Source organism: Gekko japonicus, unplaced genomic scaffold (assembly GCF_001447785.1).
Source record: "Gekko japonicus isolate JY-2015 unplaced genomic scaffold, Gekko_japonicus_V1.1 scaffold306, whole genome shotgun sequence".
Lineage (NCBI taxonomy): Eukaryota > Metazoa > Chordata > Lepidosauria > Squamata > Gekkonidae > Gekko > Gekko japonicus.
Window position 1 is genome coordinate 38,212 of NW_015172013.1, and position 18,775 is coordinate 56,986.

General features: G+C 51.6%; 1 protein-coding gene across 1 annotated transcript; it reads right to left on the reverse strand.

The window, feature by feature from the left end:
• Positions 1-3,231: 3,231 nt before the first annotated feature.
• Positions 3,232-18,505, reverse strand: LRFN4 (leucine rich repeat and fibronectin type III domain containing 4). Its single transcript, XM_015420267.1, has 2 exons — positions 17,127-18,505; positions 3,232-3,931 (listed from the first exon to the last, which is right to left on the reverse strand). Exons 1-2 carry the CDS (start codon positions 18,503-18,505, stop codon positions 3,232-3,234), a joined length of 2,079 nt encoding a protein of 692 aa, XP_015275753.1.
• Between the last annotated feature and the right edge of the window lie 270 nt (positions 18,506-18,775).

Consider the following 18,775-nt stretch of genomic DNA (forward strand, 5'->3'; position numbering starts at 1 on the left):
TAAAAGAAGCCAATGTTGGATCAGGCCAATGGCCCATCCAGTCGAACACTCTGTGTCACACAGTGGCCAAAAATACCAGGTGCCATCAGGAGGTCTAGCAGTGGGGCCAGGACACTAGAAGCCTTCCCACTGTTGCCCCACACACACACACACACACAAGCACCAAGATTGCAGAGTCAAGCCTTTCATTCTGACAGTTCCAAATTTGGAATGTCCCAGTTCTAAAGTGGCTGTTCTGTCAGGCACATTCATGGTCTGGTTAACCTTCACCAGGACCCAGCCTTTTGAAAAGTTTCCCAGATATCTTGAAAAACAACAGAGAGAGCGCGATCCACCAGGAAGTCCTCCTGTGCTGTGCTTCTGGGCAGCTCCCGTTCATTTTGACAAGGCTGACGTAGGACTTACCACCGGCGTGTGAGACCCGTGTTGTCCTCACTCTGCCATGGAAGCTGGCTGGGTGACCTTGGGCCAGTCTACTTCACAGGGTTGTTAGGATAAAATAGCGGAGAGTGAGGTTGTTAGCTGCTCTGGGACCCCATTAGGGAGAAAAGCAGAGTTGGCACAGTGGTGGCACAGTGGTCCCTCTACGCTGTGCCTGTGAGCGGCCGTCCATTAACACAGGAAGCCCCACTCAGCAGCAGTCTGGAGCCGCTCATGATCCTGCACTGCTCATTGCCCATTTTAAGATTACAGCAGTTATATTCTGCTCAGGATGTGAACTGCTCCACTTAGTGGAGGAGGGGGGGGTAAATCAGAGGGAAATATGCCTTCTTGAGATCTCAAACATCTTGGAGGCACCCCAGCGTGGAGTCTCATTTTTTGCCCACTTTGTTTCTGACTCAGTAATCCTTTTGCCGTCGTTTATATTCTCAGTTACATCTTCGCTGCCACGAGGGTCAGAATAGCAATTGCATCTTTTGAGACTTAACCCCGAGGCTTTGACTGCCCTGCTTCTGACAACAGACCTCAAGACAGCCAGAACCTAAAGATAGCCTCCTCACATAATCCCCCTCTGGAATCCACTCTGAGCATTCATTCAGACGTACAAACCCAAAGGTGGGACCCTCTGACCCCCTCCTGCTAAGCTGGCTCCTGTGACTGTCTTCTACTAAATAAAAGAGAAGTCCGGTGGCACCTTATAGCCTTTACTGCAGCGTGACTTCTCCTAAGTCTTCCTTCCAGGGAGAAAGACTTCCTCCGCCGGAGAATGTTGTTTTCTGATGTACACAGGCTTCCCCTGATGGAGAGAAGGCTTTCTTTGCTGAAGGAAGCCTTTCTTTGTCAGAGGGAGACAGAGGCAGCGAATCAAAAGATCCAACCCTAAAACTGTCTATGTGTTAAGTGCTGTCAAGTCACTTCAGACTCATGGCAACCCGGTGAATTAATGACCTCCTTAACCATAGAATCATAGAGTTGGAAGGGACTTCCAGGGTCATCTAGTCTAGCCCCCTGTAAAATGCAGGAAATTCACAAATACCTCCCCCTCCACACACCCAGTGTTCCACACCCAGAAGATTCCACACCCAGAAGATGACAAAAAACCTCCAAGATTGCTTCCTGACCAATGCTCCCTCTAAGCTGTGGAGTGTTGTGAGCAAAAAATCTACTTTATGAGCTACCGGGATTAAAGTTGTGAGCAAGCGATTTGGCTGCTGCATAAATTAGGTTGCTCTGGAACCATCCTTCCTGAGCTAAGACAAAAATGTGTGAGCTGGAGGCTATAAAACTGTGAGCTAGCTCACACTAACTCAGCTTAGAGGGAATACTGTTCCTGACCCCAAAGTGGCGATCAGCACTTCTCTGGGCATGTAAAAAAGGGCCACGAGAACTAAGCACTGATGCAGTCCTTCCTGCCCTCCTCTCATGATCTGCCTATGTTCACAGAATCAGCATTGCTGTCCGATGGCCATCTAGCCTCTGTTTGAAAACCTCCAAAGAAGGACCATTAATAGGCTGGCTCAGGTCTTGCAAACTGACGGCTGTGGCTTCCTTGAGGGAGTCCGTCCATCTCATGTCGGGTCTGCCTCTTTTCCTGCTGCCTTCCCCTTTTCCTAGCATTATTGTCTTTTCCAATGAGTCTTATCTTCTCATAATGCGACCAAAGTACAATAGCCTCCGTTTTTTAGCTCCGAGGGAACGTTCAGGCTTGAACCCTAAAACTCCTTGTGCTCACAACTGCATGTAGTCTGCCGTTACAGAAACGGGAATTAATATTCGTTGCAGAAATCGCAAGTCCTGGGGGGGGGGGAGTTCCACTCCCAGTTTTCTTTTTTTGCAGCCCTTACAGCTGCAAACGTCACCTTTTAAAATATCTGGGTGATAAATCTCAGAAGCTAGGAGGATGAATGAACTGGTGAAGATTTGCATCCCGTTTTCCCCCGCTGAACCACTCAGCGGCAGCCAAATAAATTATGCCCAAGTCAAGAAATGTATGCAAATGTGCACAGTTTATGCAGACAGTGGAATTCCAGCTTTCCTTGGTACAGAATCTGGGTTACCCCAATGTGGAATTCTGATACCCCCCACCCCACCTCCCAGCCCGGTTTTTAGCACAAATTATACACATCTCTGTTCACAGTACCTGCTTTCCCATCTCATCTGTCATCACATTGACAATTCGGGGTTATTTTATTAGTATTCTTTTCTTTTGCCAAGTGATTAAAATTAAAAAAAGACACACCCCTTCCCCTCCACAACAATCAATTTCAGCATCCACAACTTTTGCCGTTGGGCTTTCTGGAGACACGTTCCCCGCTCACCACTCCAGAGAACCACCGGCACAGGCCAAAATGCCAAGGAACGGGGCAGCCGCTGGACTCAGAGGCTGAGCAAAACAAAGTGCATTTCCAATCTCCCGATCGGAGCAGCTCTCCCTCCATCACCCTTCAGCGTGCGTTCTTTCCTCGGGAGAATATCCAGCACCCAGCCTGGCCTCTGTAGGTTTTATCACAATCGACGTGGGTGCTTCGGTGCAGCAAATCATACTGCCCGCTGTTGCCGCTCCCACAGGCACTGTTGCTAGACGAGACGAGGCTCCGTTGTACATCCAACGCATCCCGTCGGGAAGTCCCCCCCCCACCTCTGCGGTATCTGTTAGAGGGACTCTTCCCCCTCACCCTTCCCCAGCACCCTTGCTCATACAGGCTTTGGCTGCAGTCTGGCGTGCCCTTCTAGCTGCATGGGTGGAACGCTCGTTCCCCTTCCCCTTATTCCAGGGAGCCGAGCTGCGGGCTATACCACACTCTCTTCAAGTTCGTCTGCATTTAAGTAGGGCCCGAGTCTTTTGGCGTCACCCTCGGGGGCCGCCGCACACTGCACGAGCATCCCGTGCACAGACTGGCTGCGCTTGTTCCACATGAAGCTGAGGCGCTTGGCGTAGCTGTAGCAGGCGTTGGCCGAGATGTCGCCCATGTCCAGGGAGCTGCTGCGCTTGGTCTTGGTGGGGACGGGTGACCTCCAGGCCGCTCCCCCTGTACCGTCCCCCGTCCTGTGCTCCGGTCCTTCAGACCGAGCAGCCTTGACTCGCACGCGCCGGTGCTTTGGGCCCCGTTCCTTGGGGGGCGTCCGCTGGGGGAGCAGGCCGTTGGGGTGCCCGCCGTTGGTCTGCGAGTAGACATTGGTGACCTTGGGCAGGCTCCCGTGGGCACTGCTGCAGACCTTGTACTTCACCATCATGACCACCGTGAAAACCAGCAAGGTGACCACAATGATGCCTCCCACAATCACCGTCAGGGTCCCGCCCAGGAAGTGGGCGTGGAGGGCGTGGCAGTCTGGGTAGGCCTCCCCTGTGGTGAACTGGGCACAGCCCAGCAAGTGTGTGGCTGCCAGGGATGTGGCCATGTCATCGAAGATGGCCAAGACGCACAGGTCGTAATCCACACTGGGCACGAGGTGCTTCAGGACAAAATGGCGGCCGCTGGCAGGGATAATCCTGGCAGGAAAGAAAGACGGGGTTAGTTGATATCTCCTGACCGACCCACCTCCTTCTCCCTTTGAAACTGCATTTACTTTCTCCTCTCCGAGAGGAGCCGCTTGGGGCAAAGTTTCCCCCCCTACCCCCAACAAATTAAAACCTTGGTACATTTTCTCATCACCCTCCTTGTATCCTGTTGTACTCTGATCACCTGAACCAGAGCACGTTAAATGAGCAAGAGCAGATCGAGACACACTTTTCTTATTTTCACGTTTGATATCCTGGAACTTCCCTATCACACTATTTTGTTTCCTGTTGGTTAATCTGGATTCCTGATTCCCAGACACCACCACTAATGTAGAGTGGCATCGCGCTTTCTCCTACAATCCTGCATTGAAAGAAGGGATACCTAGACGTTGGCTCTCTTCCCAAGGGTGTTTACACAACTGAGACAGTCTCTCCAGGGATTTTGGTCCCCTGGGACATGGCCTGGTTTGCCTCTGCGGTTGAGCTGCCCCTGGGTAGGAAAACTTTGATACACTGGAGAGGAAGTAATGCATTGATAAATGATGTGAAAGTGTTCGGTTCCTCTCTTGGAGTTAATTGAAGCAAGCATACCATACAAACACCTCTCTCCCACCTCCAAATGAGATAAGGAGAGCTTCATGGGGAATATCCCAGAGATCTCTGTTCTCTCAAGGATCTGGTAGTGATGCAAAGTCTCAGGAGCTGAGATAATGTGCCCTGAAGAAGCCAAAGGAAGAAGCCAAAGGAAAGAGGGGTGTGCAACATCTGCCTCATGGATTGGCTAGCAGTATGGAATCTCTGGATCGGTCATGCTTTTTGCCCTGGCCTGGTCAGCTAATGTGGACGCATGAAGCTGCCTTCCACTCAGGGGTCATTTCCTGCAGGAGCGCACAGGAGCAGAGCTCCGGCAGTAAAGAGTCAAGGGGGCGGGCACATGCAACAAGCCCCACCCCCTGCTCCCAGAAGCCCTCAGTCAGAGTAAGAAGCAACCAGGTAAGTTGCAGAGCCCCCCCCCCACCCAAAACAGTCCAGTGGCACCTTTAAGACCAAGTTTTATTCAGGTACCAGCTCTCCCTCCTCTGCGAGGACAGATCTGCACGTTCCCCCCCCCCCAAATAGCTAGCAATCAAGAACAGCCCAGTGGAGCCTGAGTGGTGGGTGTTGCCTTCTGACACACTTCCGGTGATGTCAGGGGTGTGGCATATGCAAATAAGTTATGCTAATAAGTTATGCTAATGAGCTCCTGCACCTCTTTTTCTACGAAAGGACCCCTGCTTCCACTGAATCAGACCCTTGGTCTGTCACAGTCAGTATTGCCTACTCTGACTGCCAGTGGTTCTCCAGGGTCTCAGGGCTGAGGTCTTTCACATCACCTCCTATTGGTTCTTTCAACTGGAGATGCCGGGGATTGAACCTGGGACCTTGTACATGCCAAGCAGATGCCATGCCACTGAGCCACCGGCCCCTCCCAGCTGGGCAGTATCTTTTGCCTACTGCACTGCACTTTTCAGCCTTTCACAGATGAAGAGATGGACCTGATTGTCCAATCCAACATTCATTGCAAGGACCCCTTTGCAAGTTCATAGATAAACGCAGCCTGCACCGAGGAAAGCTCTGCTCCATCTGCCCTGTTCTGTATTCATTGACTCTGCAGCTGTCTATCCTCCATCCTCCACTGGTTTCATAACCAAGACAACCCTTTTGGCGGATGAGATACTAGAGAAGCACAATAGTCCCGACACATGTTATCAGGAGTACAAAATACACTGCAGCAGCTGCAGGGTACATGGAATGCCAGGCTGTACTCTGTACAGAGCCTTAGAGTTCATTACGGCATGTTTATGTCAAAGTGCCTGCTCTATACTAGGGGACTCAGTGTTCCCTCTAAGCTGAGTTAGTGTGAGCTAGCTCACAGTTTTTTAGCCTCCGGCTCACACATTTTTGTCTTAGCCCAGGAAGGATAGCCCCAGAGCAGCCTAATTTATGCAGCAGCCAAATCACTCGCTCACAACTTTAATGCCAGTAGCTCACAAAGTAGAATTTTTGCTCACCAGACTCCACAGCTTAGCGGGAGCATTGCTTAGGGGACCCCAACCTTTTTGAGCCTGTAGGCACATCTGGAATCCTGACACGGCATGGTGGGCGCAGCAACAAAATGGCTGCTGCAGGAGGCGGAGCGAGCCACAAAACGATGGCCACAGCTTAACCTCAGGAACACAGTGTAGGTCCTTGTGCTGTGGTGGCAGCTGCTGCCAAAGCAACATTTAAAAAAATCTGCACAGTCAATCACATCTTCGATAGTCAGTCAGAAGCCTTGCTGGGCAAAAGCCCCACCTGGCCCCACCCATTTCCTAAAAGTCGGGTGCCATAAAAGGTGTTGGTGGGGGCCATGGCACCAGATTGGGGGGCCCTGCTCTATCCAGGGCCGGCTCACTCACTAGGCGAACTAGGCAATCGCCTAGAGCGGGACGGCCCTTAGGGGCACCAAACTGCACCCGGCCCCGTACTCTGGGAGTTTCTTGATTATTTGTGTTTTTCATTCTTCCTAAAATGCATTTATTTTTGAAAATTGGTGGGCGCACGGGCGGGGAGGGGGGCAGAAGGGATCCTTGCTTACGGTGCAAAATAAGCTGGAGCCGGCCCCTGCTCTATCCATAGCATGCATGCATCGCCACTTCCCTCTCAGAGATTTAATTTCCAGAGCTGTAATGTTCAGACGTTAGCAACTGGGGGGCTGGGGGGTGTCCGGATTTTCATGTAACAGCTTTTGAGGACCTACAAGCCCTCCCCTTCTTTGGCATCTCCCACGTGCCAGAAACACCCCCCACCCTTTAAAGTGTGCAGCAAGTGGAGACCCTCGGTGTCCTCAGGACAATACGGTGAGAACCCTGTCAACTGTTGTTTGAAAAGCAAGTGTCCGTAAACGTTTGCTTTGTCTGACTAAAGTCAGGCCTGAGAAGGCCACCAATTCCATACACCCACGACTCAAAAAGGCCCTGACCCAAATCCTAATCAATTTCACCCCTGGATTGAAAGAGACTGGAGAAAGCAAGGAATAATTTCTTGGCAAAGGCCAGTTGAACAGAAGCAGAAATAGAAAGAAAAAAACCCGCAGCATTAAACAAAACCGGGACTTTAGGTATTCAATTGAATACAGCCCTTGGCTATTATTGTCTGCGGATGCAGAGTGGGTGTCTCTCTTTATAGCTATGGAGAAAGCCTTTGCTTTGGAAAAGAGAATGAGAACTAGTTTCATTTCATGCTCGAAGGAATTGCGTTGACCTTGTTAAGACTGTACCTCTTTGGGCCCACTCAACCAATCAGAACGCCTAGCACCAAGCTTCTGGCTCCCAGCAGCCAATCAGCACATTTTCTGGGGATCTGAGAGCTCGCCAACTGCAGGCACTGACAGCTCTATGATTTCCCAGTTTCTGAAAGAGGGGGAAGACAATTCCACCCCTTTCCCCAAGGTCAAAAATCCCTGTCCCATTCCTAGAAAACTGAGCAGGCTCCTTTTCCAAGTATGAGGGGGGTGCACCCTTTGTCCTTGTGAAGGACTCAAGGACCACCTGGAGTACCTTTCTGGACCCCAGGGGCCCCCAGATCAAGAAAGACAATCCTTTAGGGATGGAGCTGAACCTAGGGTTGCCAGGTTCCCCCTAGCCACCGGCAGGGGATGGGGGGGTGGGGTTGCCAAATTCAGGTTGGAGATTTGGGAAGGGAGCCTGGGGACAGTGCCACAGAATCCACCCTCCAGAGCATCCATTTTCTCCAGGGGAACTGATCTCTGTAGTCTGGAAATGAGCTGTAATTCCAGGGGATCCCTGTCCTGCACCTGAAGACTGACTGTGCAAGCATCTCACGTTATGAACATTTTAACAAACAAAAACAGGGACTGTCCATGGTCAGATCAGCAGCTGACATACCCAGCAGGCCAGGAACTGAGGTCAGGGGGCCTGGGTTGGAGAACATCCGCCTTGGCCCACACCCCCTAGCCTGGCCCTGGCAGAGTTTTAGCTGTCCAGGTGAAGCACAGTGAGAGCCAGGGGGTGGGGGGAGCAGGCCTTGTGTGGGCCCCAGAGCTGTAAGGGTGCTTTAGGGTAGCACCTAGGGTTGCCAACCTCCAGATGGGACCTGGAGATCTCCCACTGTTACAATTAATCTCCAAATGACCAAGATCAGTTCCCCTGGAGAAAATGGCTGCTTGGGAAGGTGGACTCTACCCTGCTGAGATCCCTCCCCTCCCTTTTAACCCTGACCATCCCAGGCTCCATCCCAAAAATCTCCAGGTATTTCCCAACCCAGAGCTGGCAACCCTATACTCCAGGCAAGAGAGATCAGTTCCCCTGGAGAAAATGTCTGCTTTGGAGGGAAGACTGTGTGACATTATATCCTGCCCTCCCCAGCAGGGCCGGCTCACCCACTAGGTGAACTAGGCATTCGCCTAGAGCACCAGGCCCTGTGTGGGGTACCGAACTGTGCCTCCCCCCCCCGCCAGAAGCCCGTGTGCTATTGCTGCTCCCAGCCATGTGGCATGGGGGGCGCGAAAGGGGAGTGTAAGGCCGCCTTGCCTTCCCCCTCCGCCTGGGGTCGGCTTTTGTAAATCCAAATGTGGGGTGTTTGGGTTTGAGTGCCCGGAAACCTCGCCGCCGCCTCCTCGCTCGACTAAAGGGGGAGAGAAGTAGGACTTCCTTCTCTCCAGGCTCTGCCTGGAGGTTGGCAACCCCATAATAGGGTGTGCGGGGGGCGCCAGAAGGTAGCCCCGCCTAGGGTGCAAAAAAACCTCAGGCCGGCCCTGCTCCCCAGCCTCAACCCCTCAGATCTCCAGGAACTTCCCAACCTAGAGTTGGCAACCTTAGAGCAACTGGCCTCAGTGGAGTGCATGGCAAGAGGGTGAACGTGGGCTGAGGGTGAACACTGACCTCATATCCCCCCTTCGTGTGCACACACACACACACTCCCCAATGCATTGCATCAGATCTAGGCTCGGAGTCCCAGAGGGAAGGGTCCAGCTGCCGGGGCTCAGAGGCCCAGCTGCTGCCCCAGCTGCTGCCCAAATCCAGTCCAGGGGGAAGGAGGGCACAGGAGAGATTGCGGGAGGGACCGTGGGGGTGCAGAAGTGAGCACAAAGCTGTTTTCTCCGTGGAGAAGGGGGACCCATGGGACACCAGGACCGTTCACATGCTGGCCTGTTGGAAGTCCATGTGCTGTCCTCATTGTTTGGTCTTTTTGCAGCCAGGAGAGGGTTCGCTGCTGAATGTGCACGTAGCCTGCTTTATATGGATAGAGGGTATTCATCCCAACACTGCTTCTGCTGAGGCATTGGCCTGAGCCAGTGTCCACCTCTGCTGCAACCCATAACAGGACACGCACCACTGTTTGGTTTACTCTGTACAAATCAGCATGCTTAGGGAGCTGAATGAGAGGAGGTTTCTTTACATAGAAGAAGAAAAAGAGATTGGATTTATACCCTGCCCTTCACTCAGAGTCTCAGAGTGGCTTACAAACTCCTTTCCCTTCCCCTCCCCACAACAGACACCCTGTGAGGTAGGAGGGGCTGAGAGCGCTCTGAGAGAACAGCGCTGACAGAACTATGGCTTGCCCAAGGTCATCCAGCAGCTGCAAGTGGAGGAGTGGGGAATTAAACCCAGTTCTCAAAGATTAGGGTCCGCACGCTTAACCACTACACCAAACTGGAGATTGGAGATCTATTTGAACTGGGTCTCCCCAAAGCAGGAGTCCCTAACATGGTGCTTTCTTGGTGCCTGCCAAGTGCTTTTAGAAAGTAGGTGGAGCTAGGCGAAACTTTTTCCCAGCAGGCCTTCTGACTGGCTGTGCACATTAAAAGGCATCCTGTTAAGTAGAGCTTCCCCTTGAAACATTGAAGAGTTAACATTAGAGTTCTGTATAACCACGATCCCTGACATTTTGTGGTTGGCTCCACCTCCTGCAGCAGCCATTTTGGGGATTGGCTCCGCCCCTTGCAGCAGCCATTTTATTATTTTGCCCAGCACCCTTAGTCAGAATTCCAAAGGTGTCTGCAGGCTCAAAAACATTGGGGACTCCTGCCCTAAAGGTTCAGTACCAGTTTGAATCTTCAGTTCAAGGGGTCCTATGAACTCCTGCATCTTTACACTAATTGAAACGACTTCTTATTGATTTGTTTACTCAAGAATGTTTCTATGCCGCCTCTCCAGAGTCCAGCTGAAGGCAGCTCACAATTAAAAACCACAGTATTAAATGCCTGTGCTGGCCTGTTGTGTGCTTTGTAGTGTTGGAAATGCCTCTGAGTGTGTGCAGAGTGGCTTTGTCTCACTGCTGAATGAATGGACCCAGGCAGGGTTCCCCGCTAGATTTTGAACTTTGTTGCCTGATAACTGCTTCCTGTTACAGAGTTTCTGGTGCTCCCGGGGCTTTCTAAATGGGAAATGACTGAGCGCCTGCTCAGAAGGCTGGAGAAATCCTGTTTTGTGTATGCTTGGCTGCAGTTCAAGCCATTTCAGTAGCACTGAGAGAAAGAAAGGATAGGAGGGTTCGGGAAAAGGGGGGACTGGGACATGGTGGTGGAAAGTGCCCTCAAATCGCAGCTGACTTGTGGCGACCCTGTAGGGCTTTCAAAGCGAGAGACATTCAGAGGCGGTTTGCCATGGCCTGCCTCTGCATAGCAACCCTGGGCTTCCTTGGTGGTCTCCCATCCAACTACTTGCCAGGGTCAACCCTGCTTAGCTTCCAAGATCTGATGAGATCTGGCTAGCCTGGGCCATCCAGGTCAGGCATTGGGACATGGGGAAGAGAGAATGTCTCATAAAATGAAAACCTGTTCGATATGTACTTTAGAAAAGAGAAACACAGAGTTTAGAAGGTCTAAAGGGGGATCGGGCAAATTCACAGAAAGAATTTACGAACCTCCATGGTCAGGGGCAGTGTACCCCTAAATGCTGGGAACAAACAACAGAGGAGGTCTGAGTGCATTTATATGAACACATGAAAGTGCCTTATACTGAGTCTGGCCATCAGCCTATCCAGGTCAGCACTGTCTACTCTGCCTCGCAGTCGGCTCTCCAGGGTCTCAGGTGGAGCCCTTTCACATCACCCTCCTGCCTGATCCTTTTAACTGGAGGCGCCAGAGATTGAACCTGGGACCTTCTGCGAGCAAAACAGGTGCTCTGCCTCTGAACCACAGCTTCAGCCCTGTTGCCTCCCTGTTTTGAACCTCAGGAAACATCTGGTTGGCCATGGTGCAGAGAAAGGGATGCTGGACTAGGTAGACCTTTGATATCCAACTGTACAGTCTGGCGGAAGAGTAGTTCCATTCCACCTTTTTGTTGTTCAGTCGCACAGTCGAGTCCGACTCTTCGCGACCCCATGGACCAGATCACGCCAGGCCTTCCGGTCTTCCACCATCCTCTGAAGTTTGCTCAACTTCATGTTCGTTGCATCTATGACACTGTCTAACCATCTCATCCTTTGCCGTCCCCGTCTTCTTTGACCTTCCATCTTTCCCAGCATCAGGGTCTTCTCCAGGGAGTGCTCCCTTCTCATTGGGTGGCCAAAGTATTTGAACTTCAGTTTCATTATCTGGCCTTCCAGGGAACAGTCAGGGTTGATTTCTTTTAGGATTGACTGATTTGATCTTCTTGCAGTCCAAGAGACTCTCAAGAGTCTTCTCCAGCACCATAGTTCAAAAGAATCTGTTCTTCGGCGCTCAGCCTTCCTTATAGTCCAACTCTAAGGGTTCCATTCCACCTTAGGGTACCTGATTATAAAGGAAGGGAAGAGTCTAGTCCAGGTGATCATGACTGTGGGACCAGGGGAAGTGGTCAGTCTAGGATAACCAAGGAGCATCTTAGGCGATCAGTAGAATTAAGTGGTCATCTTCTTAGAACTGTACTGTTTCAGATTACGGGGGGAGGTGGGTTGCCTGGGTGCTCTTTTGTGGGCGGGGGGGGGAACCTTTCTGCATGTAGAAAGTTCGCAGGTCAAGAGGAACGGTTCAGCCAAGCCTGTTCCCTGCAGCTGACCGCGTATGGCATAATAGTTAAAGTTTTGGACTGATTTTCACTTGGATTTGAAAGCTGGCTAGGTGACTTTGAGACCATCGCTTATTTCAAGAAGGAATCATGTCTGCTGCCGTGAGCTTCTCACAGAAGAATAGGATAAAAAAGATAGATAAATGATAGTTAGGTGATAGGTAGGTAGTTAGACAGACTGACGCAGAGATGACAGGCAGGCAGGCAGGCAGGCAGAGATAAGGCTTGTTGATATTGAATCAAGGAAATGTCCACCATTTCAATCACCAAGAAAAAAGGATTGATTTTAAGTCCTTAGCATCCCCATTTTTAAAGTTTTATATTTCCTTGAAACTGTTAACTTGGACTAATTGTCCCTCAGTTATTCCAGAGTACTTCCAGAGGAGTCACCCTGTTAGTCTGTTGTAGCAAAAAATAAACAGGAGTCTCTTGCGGCACCTTTTGTGCCAGAGCTAGGATTTAAAAAGACGCTTGTCTTTAAAGCGCCACAAGACTTCTGTTTGTTATTCCCTGCCTCCACGCCCTAATATGGGACAGGCCGTAGCTTGCTGGTAGAGAATGTATTTGTAGAAGGTCCTGTATTTGTTCCCCGGGCAACTTGTGCTAGAAGGGCTCAAACAGCCCATTTTGGGAAAGGCCTGTCTGTGTTTGAGTAGACAGTGCTGGGTTAGCTGAACCTTGATACAAGGCAGTGTCACGATTCCTGAAAAAACAGGCACATTGTGACCCACTTCCTCTAACAATTAAAAACAAATCTACCACAGAATAAAAGCCTTTATTTGACCTACAAGCATAATCCAAAACCCTTTGGTCATGGAAGTCTGCACAGCCTGCAGAATTGGAGTCAAGAGGCCGATTTCTGCTTTTTGCTCTCTCTGCACACATGCAAGGATGAGAACCCAGGGACTGCATCCATGTCTGGCTGGTTCTTGTACTGTTCTTGTGCTATAGCAATCACTCACAGCTGGATTCTCCTGTGTGCACAAGATGATCCTGTCGCAAATGATTGCTACAGCATAACGACAGCGCAGTAGCCAACAACATATGGATGCGGACCCAGTAGCTTGTTATGAAATCTAAAGTGTCAGACTTCCGCATGCTTTTCTGGAACTGAGCCCCCTCAAACAACTAAGCATTTACTCTGTGAGTAAACAGCCATCAGTCAGGGTTTGGAAGTGCCCAGGAAGATCCCATAGCAATGCCAGCCTCCAGTCTGGTGTAGCGGGTAAGTGCACGGACAATAATCAGGGAGAACCGGGTTTGATTCCTCACTCCTTCACTTGCACCTGGCTGGATGACCTTGGGCAAGCCGTAGTTCTGATGATAAGAGCTGTTCTTGAAAAAGAGCAGCTTCTGTCAGAGCTCTCTCAGCCCCACCCACCTCACAGGGTGTCTGTTGCGGGGAGGGGAAGGGAAAGGAGTTTGTAAGCCACTCTGAGACACCTTTGGGTAGTGAAGGGCGGGGTATAAATCCAATCTCCTCTTCCTCTTCTCCATGTGGGGGGGGGGACTGAGGATCCCCTGGAATTACGGCTCCATCTCCAGACTACAGAGATCAGATCCCATGGAGAAAATGGATGCTTTGGAGGGTGGACACCAGTGTTCCCTCTAAGCTGAGTTAGCGTGAGCTAGCTCACCATTTTTTAGCCTCTGGCTCACACATTCTTGTCTTCGCTCAGGAAGGAGGGCTCCAGAGCAAACTGATTTATGCAGTAGCCAAATCGCTCGCTCACAACTTTAATGCCAGTAGCTCACCAAGTAGAATTTTTGCTCACAGGACTCCACAGCTTAGAGGGAACATGGCGTCGTACCCCACTGAAGTCCCCGCCCTCTGCAGGCTCCACCCCAAATCTCCAGGAGCTTCCCAACCTGGACCTGGCAACCCTACCCCCCACCCCCTGCCGGTGGCCTGGGGTGCCCCGGCAACGAGTATCCGCAAGGAAGGCAAACTAGTAAATTCCCATCTCGTTTGGCTGGGAGGGCCATTAATGTTCAGTAATTTGGGAACGGAACACATTGCAGAGCTAGGATAGTTGAAGGTCGTAAAACAGGAAGATGGCATTATCCATATGGGCTTCCTGGCGAGATACGGGATGGTCTGTCCTGGATTCCAAGTGCCTGGATGGCATCTGGGTCCAGCAGGGAGGCAATGAACACAATCCACACTTTGTGGCACTTACTGTGCTTATCCTCGGAAGTCAAGACGTTTTATCCTGTCCTGTCTGACTTCTTAACTCAGTGCGATTGATCAATGGTCGCGATTCAGGTTTAAGAAATCATAAGGGCAGGCTTCCAACACTCAGGCAGATAAAATTTAAATCAGGGTGTTTTTTTAAAAAGAGAATATAATTAACTTTTTTAAAAAAAAATCATCTGTTTTCATCCATCCTGTCTTCCCTGAGATGCAGGAAGATACGACCTTTGTCCCATAGGGAAGGGTCAACATATGCAAAGTCCTTTCCCCTTATAGCCTGGAAACGGTTGCCACCTGTTCTTCCTTGAATGCATACACTGCCTTTCTCACAGATTGTAAAAGGGATCGGGAACAATAACATAACGTCTTTTACATTGCAATATTTGGTGTTCCGAGCACTTCGCATACACGAGCTGGTATCCATCCAGCCGCGCACGGAAGACATGTGCCGTTTTCCTCCGTCCCTCTCTGTCCCCCTGCAGTCCCTTCTGACTCCCAGAACAAAGAAGAGTGCAGGACCCATATAAAAGAACAGGTGTGCAGGTCGGGGTGGAGGGCAGAAATATGGAGGACGATGACGAAATGGTCCCCTCCCTCTGATGCAGCTGTGCTTGTGGGAGAGGGAGGAAGAGCAACTTCACCTCCTGCTTCACTCCAGCCCCTCTCCCCGATATGTGTGGCTGCTCCCCTATGGGGGTCCCACAACCCTGGGAGTGACCTTTCTGGAGGTCTGAAGGGGCTGCAGAAACAACAGAGAATGTAGGGAACTCAGCCCTACCCCACCTTCCTGAGTAGATATAAATTACCTGCCTACCATTTTTCTTCTCACCTTGACACAGAGAGTACTCCATCTTTCTGTGTTATACCTCTGAGGATGCCAGTCACAGCTACTGGTGAAACATCAGGTCCTACAGTGCCAAGACCATGACCAGACAGCCCGGAATATCTACAACAGCTAATGTAGGGAAACTCCACCTTCTGTGTCCAGATGGTTCTGTGCAGACCATGACTTTGCAGCCATCCTTACAACAGCCCTATTGAGGAAGCCAGTATGATTGTTTCTGCCTTGCAGATCAGTAGAGAAGCTGAGGGTCTTAGGGAGAGGTTTGCTTTAGGCCAGCATTATAGAAGTGAGATTCAAACTGCAGACCTCCTGCTCTGGACCCCAGCCTCTTGGCTCTAGTCTAGTTGGCACAAAGTCACACCAGTCTTCCAACTGTCAGGTTGGCAGCCGCTTTCCCTCCTGTGCACATGAGCCGGACAACTGGCAGATCGCAGACAGACCCGTTTGGAGCCAGTATATGCCTCGTGCTGCCTGCAGCCACCCGGATCATTCCTTATCCCCAGAGTCCAATTCTCGGCTCTGCATTTACTGTGCTTCTTGGGCGGCCTCCCCCCCCCCCCGAAAAAAGCCTCTGCTTCCTTAACCACAGGAGGGTGCCTTGCAAAAATGGTACTCTCTGGTGGGAGATGGGATGAACTCCTAGCAGGCTGGCTGGCATGGATCCAGTTAGCTTAATAGGAAGAGCAAGAAACTACTTGGATGCAATAGTCACTCTAAGCTGTGGAGTCTTGTGAGCAAAAATCCTACTTTGTGAGCTACTGGCATTGTGAGTTGTGAGCGAGCGATTTGACCGCTGCATAAATTAGTTTGCTCTGGAGCCATCCTTCCTGAGCTAAGACAAAAACGTGTGAGCCGGAGGCTAAAAAAACTGTGAGCTAGCTCACACTAACTCATCTTAGAGGGAACACTGCTTGGATGGTTGTATTTTCTGTTGTTGTTTTTTGAAAAATCAGGTGGTAGTTAAGCCTGGAAGACTCCACCAGATTCATACCAGGAGACCGTAGTCGGTACATGGAATGGGATATAGAAAGATGTGTGTGTAACGCTTAAAAAAAGAAAGATCAGAATTCTGAACTACGAAACGTCGATTCTGCAACCTGTGCCAATTATGTAAATGAAGCCTATTTACACATGCCTGTTTTGCATAATTGTATTTCCTACTGAGAAGCAAAGAGCTATATGCGAAGCCCACACAAACAAACACACACACACCCCCTGGAAATCCCGCTTAACTAGTGCCTCCTCTCCTGGAAACATGAGATTTTCCCTGCTCATTGCATTACTCAGGGCTATTTTGGGGCAGGAACGCACAGGAACGGAGTTCCGGCTGGCTCCCGTGTTGGCCACGCCCAGCAGGAACTCCTTTGGCATAATAGGCCACACCCAACAGCAGAAACTCATTAGGATTGGCTACATTAGGGGGTGTGGCCTAACATGCAAAGGAGTTCCTGCTACAAAAAAAGCCCTGGGTTTTGACAACAAACAAGGTAAACAGAATAAGAAGCAAAAGGTGGGTGTGGCTGAATGACCACACGCTGGATGACCACACTTCTGGTAACATGGGGGTGCGGCCTAATGTGCTAATGAGTGTGCAGTCAGGGGTGTGGCCCAATCGGCTAATGAGTTTCTGCTGCTGAGTGTGGCCTATTATGCTAATGAGTTCCTGCTGAGCTTTCTCTACCAAAAAAAGCCCTGGCATTACTCATTTCCAGTTCAGTCTTTGCAACCTTAACTCCTAGAACGTTGGCTGGGCAAAAAGGGTTTGGCGGCGAGGGATTTTGATCCCGCCCTTTATGAGCAAGCTGCTCATTCGGAAACATATACTGGGGCTCGGCAAAGGGCTCTTGAACCCCGTCCGTCCTAAGCACAGCCAGCGAGGCTGGGGCCAGGCTCTCCCCTGACACAACCCTTTCGGTGTTTGCCTGGGGTTAAAGAGAGAGGAACTGGGGGTGCATCATGAGGGGAGGTCTCTGCCAAAGCATCATGTCCCCTGCTGGGGAGGAGGGAGTTAAAGAGCCCGTGGCGTCCGCCTCAGAGCAAGCCGCTCATGTGCATCGCGAGAGGGGGCCAGATGCGGAAGCCGCCCCACCCCACCCTCCATCCCCGGGAACTCTTTACCTGTAAATGAGTGCCTCGTCCACAGTGCTGTTGTATTGGATCTGATACATCCATGCCGCATAGGCTGACTTGTCAGCCGCCCAGCGCACCAATGCCGAGGTGGCCGTCACGTCAGATACGTCCACTCTCCTCTCGGAACCCCCCTCGGTGGCATTGGCCGAGGTCTTGGCCGAGGTGGCGATGTCGGAGGACCCGGGGTCCTGTTGCAGCACAGTGATGCTGCCGTTCCCCCGATGGGGTAAAGGGATGATTTTGAGGTCCACAACAGCTGTGGACTCCCCAGCTGCATTGATGGCAATGCAAGTGTAGGCTCCGTCGTCCCGGATAGTAGTCACCAGGATGTCCAGCGTGCCGTTGCGGAACGACACCGTCCTGGAGGAGTTGGAGATGATCTTGTCATCGGGGGAGACCCAATGGATGACCGGCTCTGGGTCGCCGATGGCCCGACACCTCAGAGTGGCTCTTTGGCCTTCCAAGATCCAGAGCTTGTGGGTGTGGCGGGTGATGAGCGGCGGCTCGCAGGTGAACTCTTCCTCGGGCACAGACCAGAAATACCGGCCCGCAACCTGCGGAGGGGAGGCACAGGTCTCCATGTCGTCCTCCCGAGCCAAGCGCCGCAACCACAGCAGCTCACAATTGCAGTGCAAGGGATTCCCACCAAAGCTTAGCACAATGGTGGAGGTATAAGGAGTTGGACTGATGACCCCGACTTGAGAGCGGGCAAAGAGCGGGTCAGGGGGCAGTGTGTAAAGACGATTGGAGGTCATATCCAACCGGGAGAGTTTGTACAGCTCGGCAAAAGTGCCTTCCATGACAAAGTTGATAAGGTTGTGATCCAAGTTGAGCGTGTGAAGGAAGACCATCCCCTGTATCCCTTCCCAGGGGACAGTCTGCAGGTTGTTGTAGGACAAATCCAGGTCCTCGAGGGTCAACAAGAAGTCATCGAAGGCGACCACCGAGATGTCCACCAGCTGGTTGTTGTTCAGGATGAGGTGCTGAAGGTTCAACATTCCCCGCAAGGCCTCTTCGCCGATCTCGGTCAACCGGTTGCCGTCCAGGTGGAGCGAGCGGAGACTTTCCAGGTCCCCGAAGGCAAAGGGGCGGATGGTGTCGATAGTGTTCCGAGACAGGGTCAGGTCCACCAGGCCCGACATGTTCAGAAAGTCCGGCGGCTCCACCACCCGGATGAAGTTGTCAGCCAGACGCAGCTCCACCGTCCGCCGGTCGATATTGGGCGGGATGAAGAGCAAACCCTTGTTGGCGCAGAGCGTGCTGAGTGACTCGGAGAGGTTTTGGCACACGCAGTGGAAGGGGCAGGCCTCGACCTGAGCTAGCGTGCTCCCCACCATTAGCAGCTGGACCAGCAGCAGCCTTTCCATGGTAGACGGCTTTGCAGGCCCTGAAAGAGAGGTTGGGAGGGAGAGACAACCATGTGGTTAACGCGGCAATAGACGTGAGGTGGTCCTGACCTGAATGGCCCCGGCTAGCCCAGTCTCATCTGATCTCGGACGCTAAGCAGGGTCAGCCCCGGTCAGTCTTTGGATGGGAGGCCACCAAGGAATACCAGGGCTGCTACTCAGAGGCAGGCCATGGCAAACCACCTCTCTTTGTCTCTTGCCTTGAAAACCCGACAGGGTCGCCATAAGTTG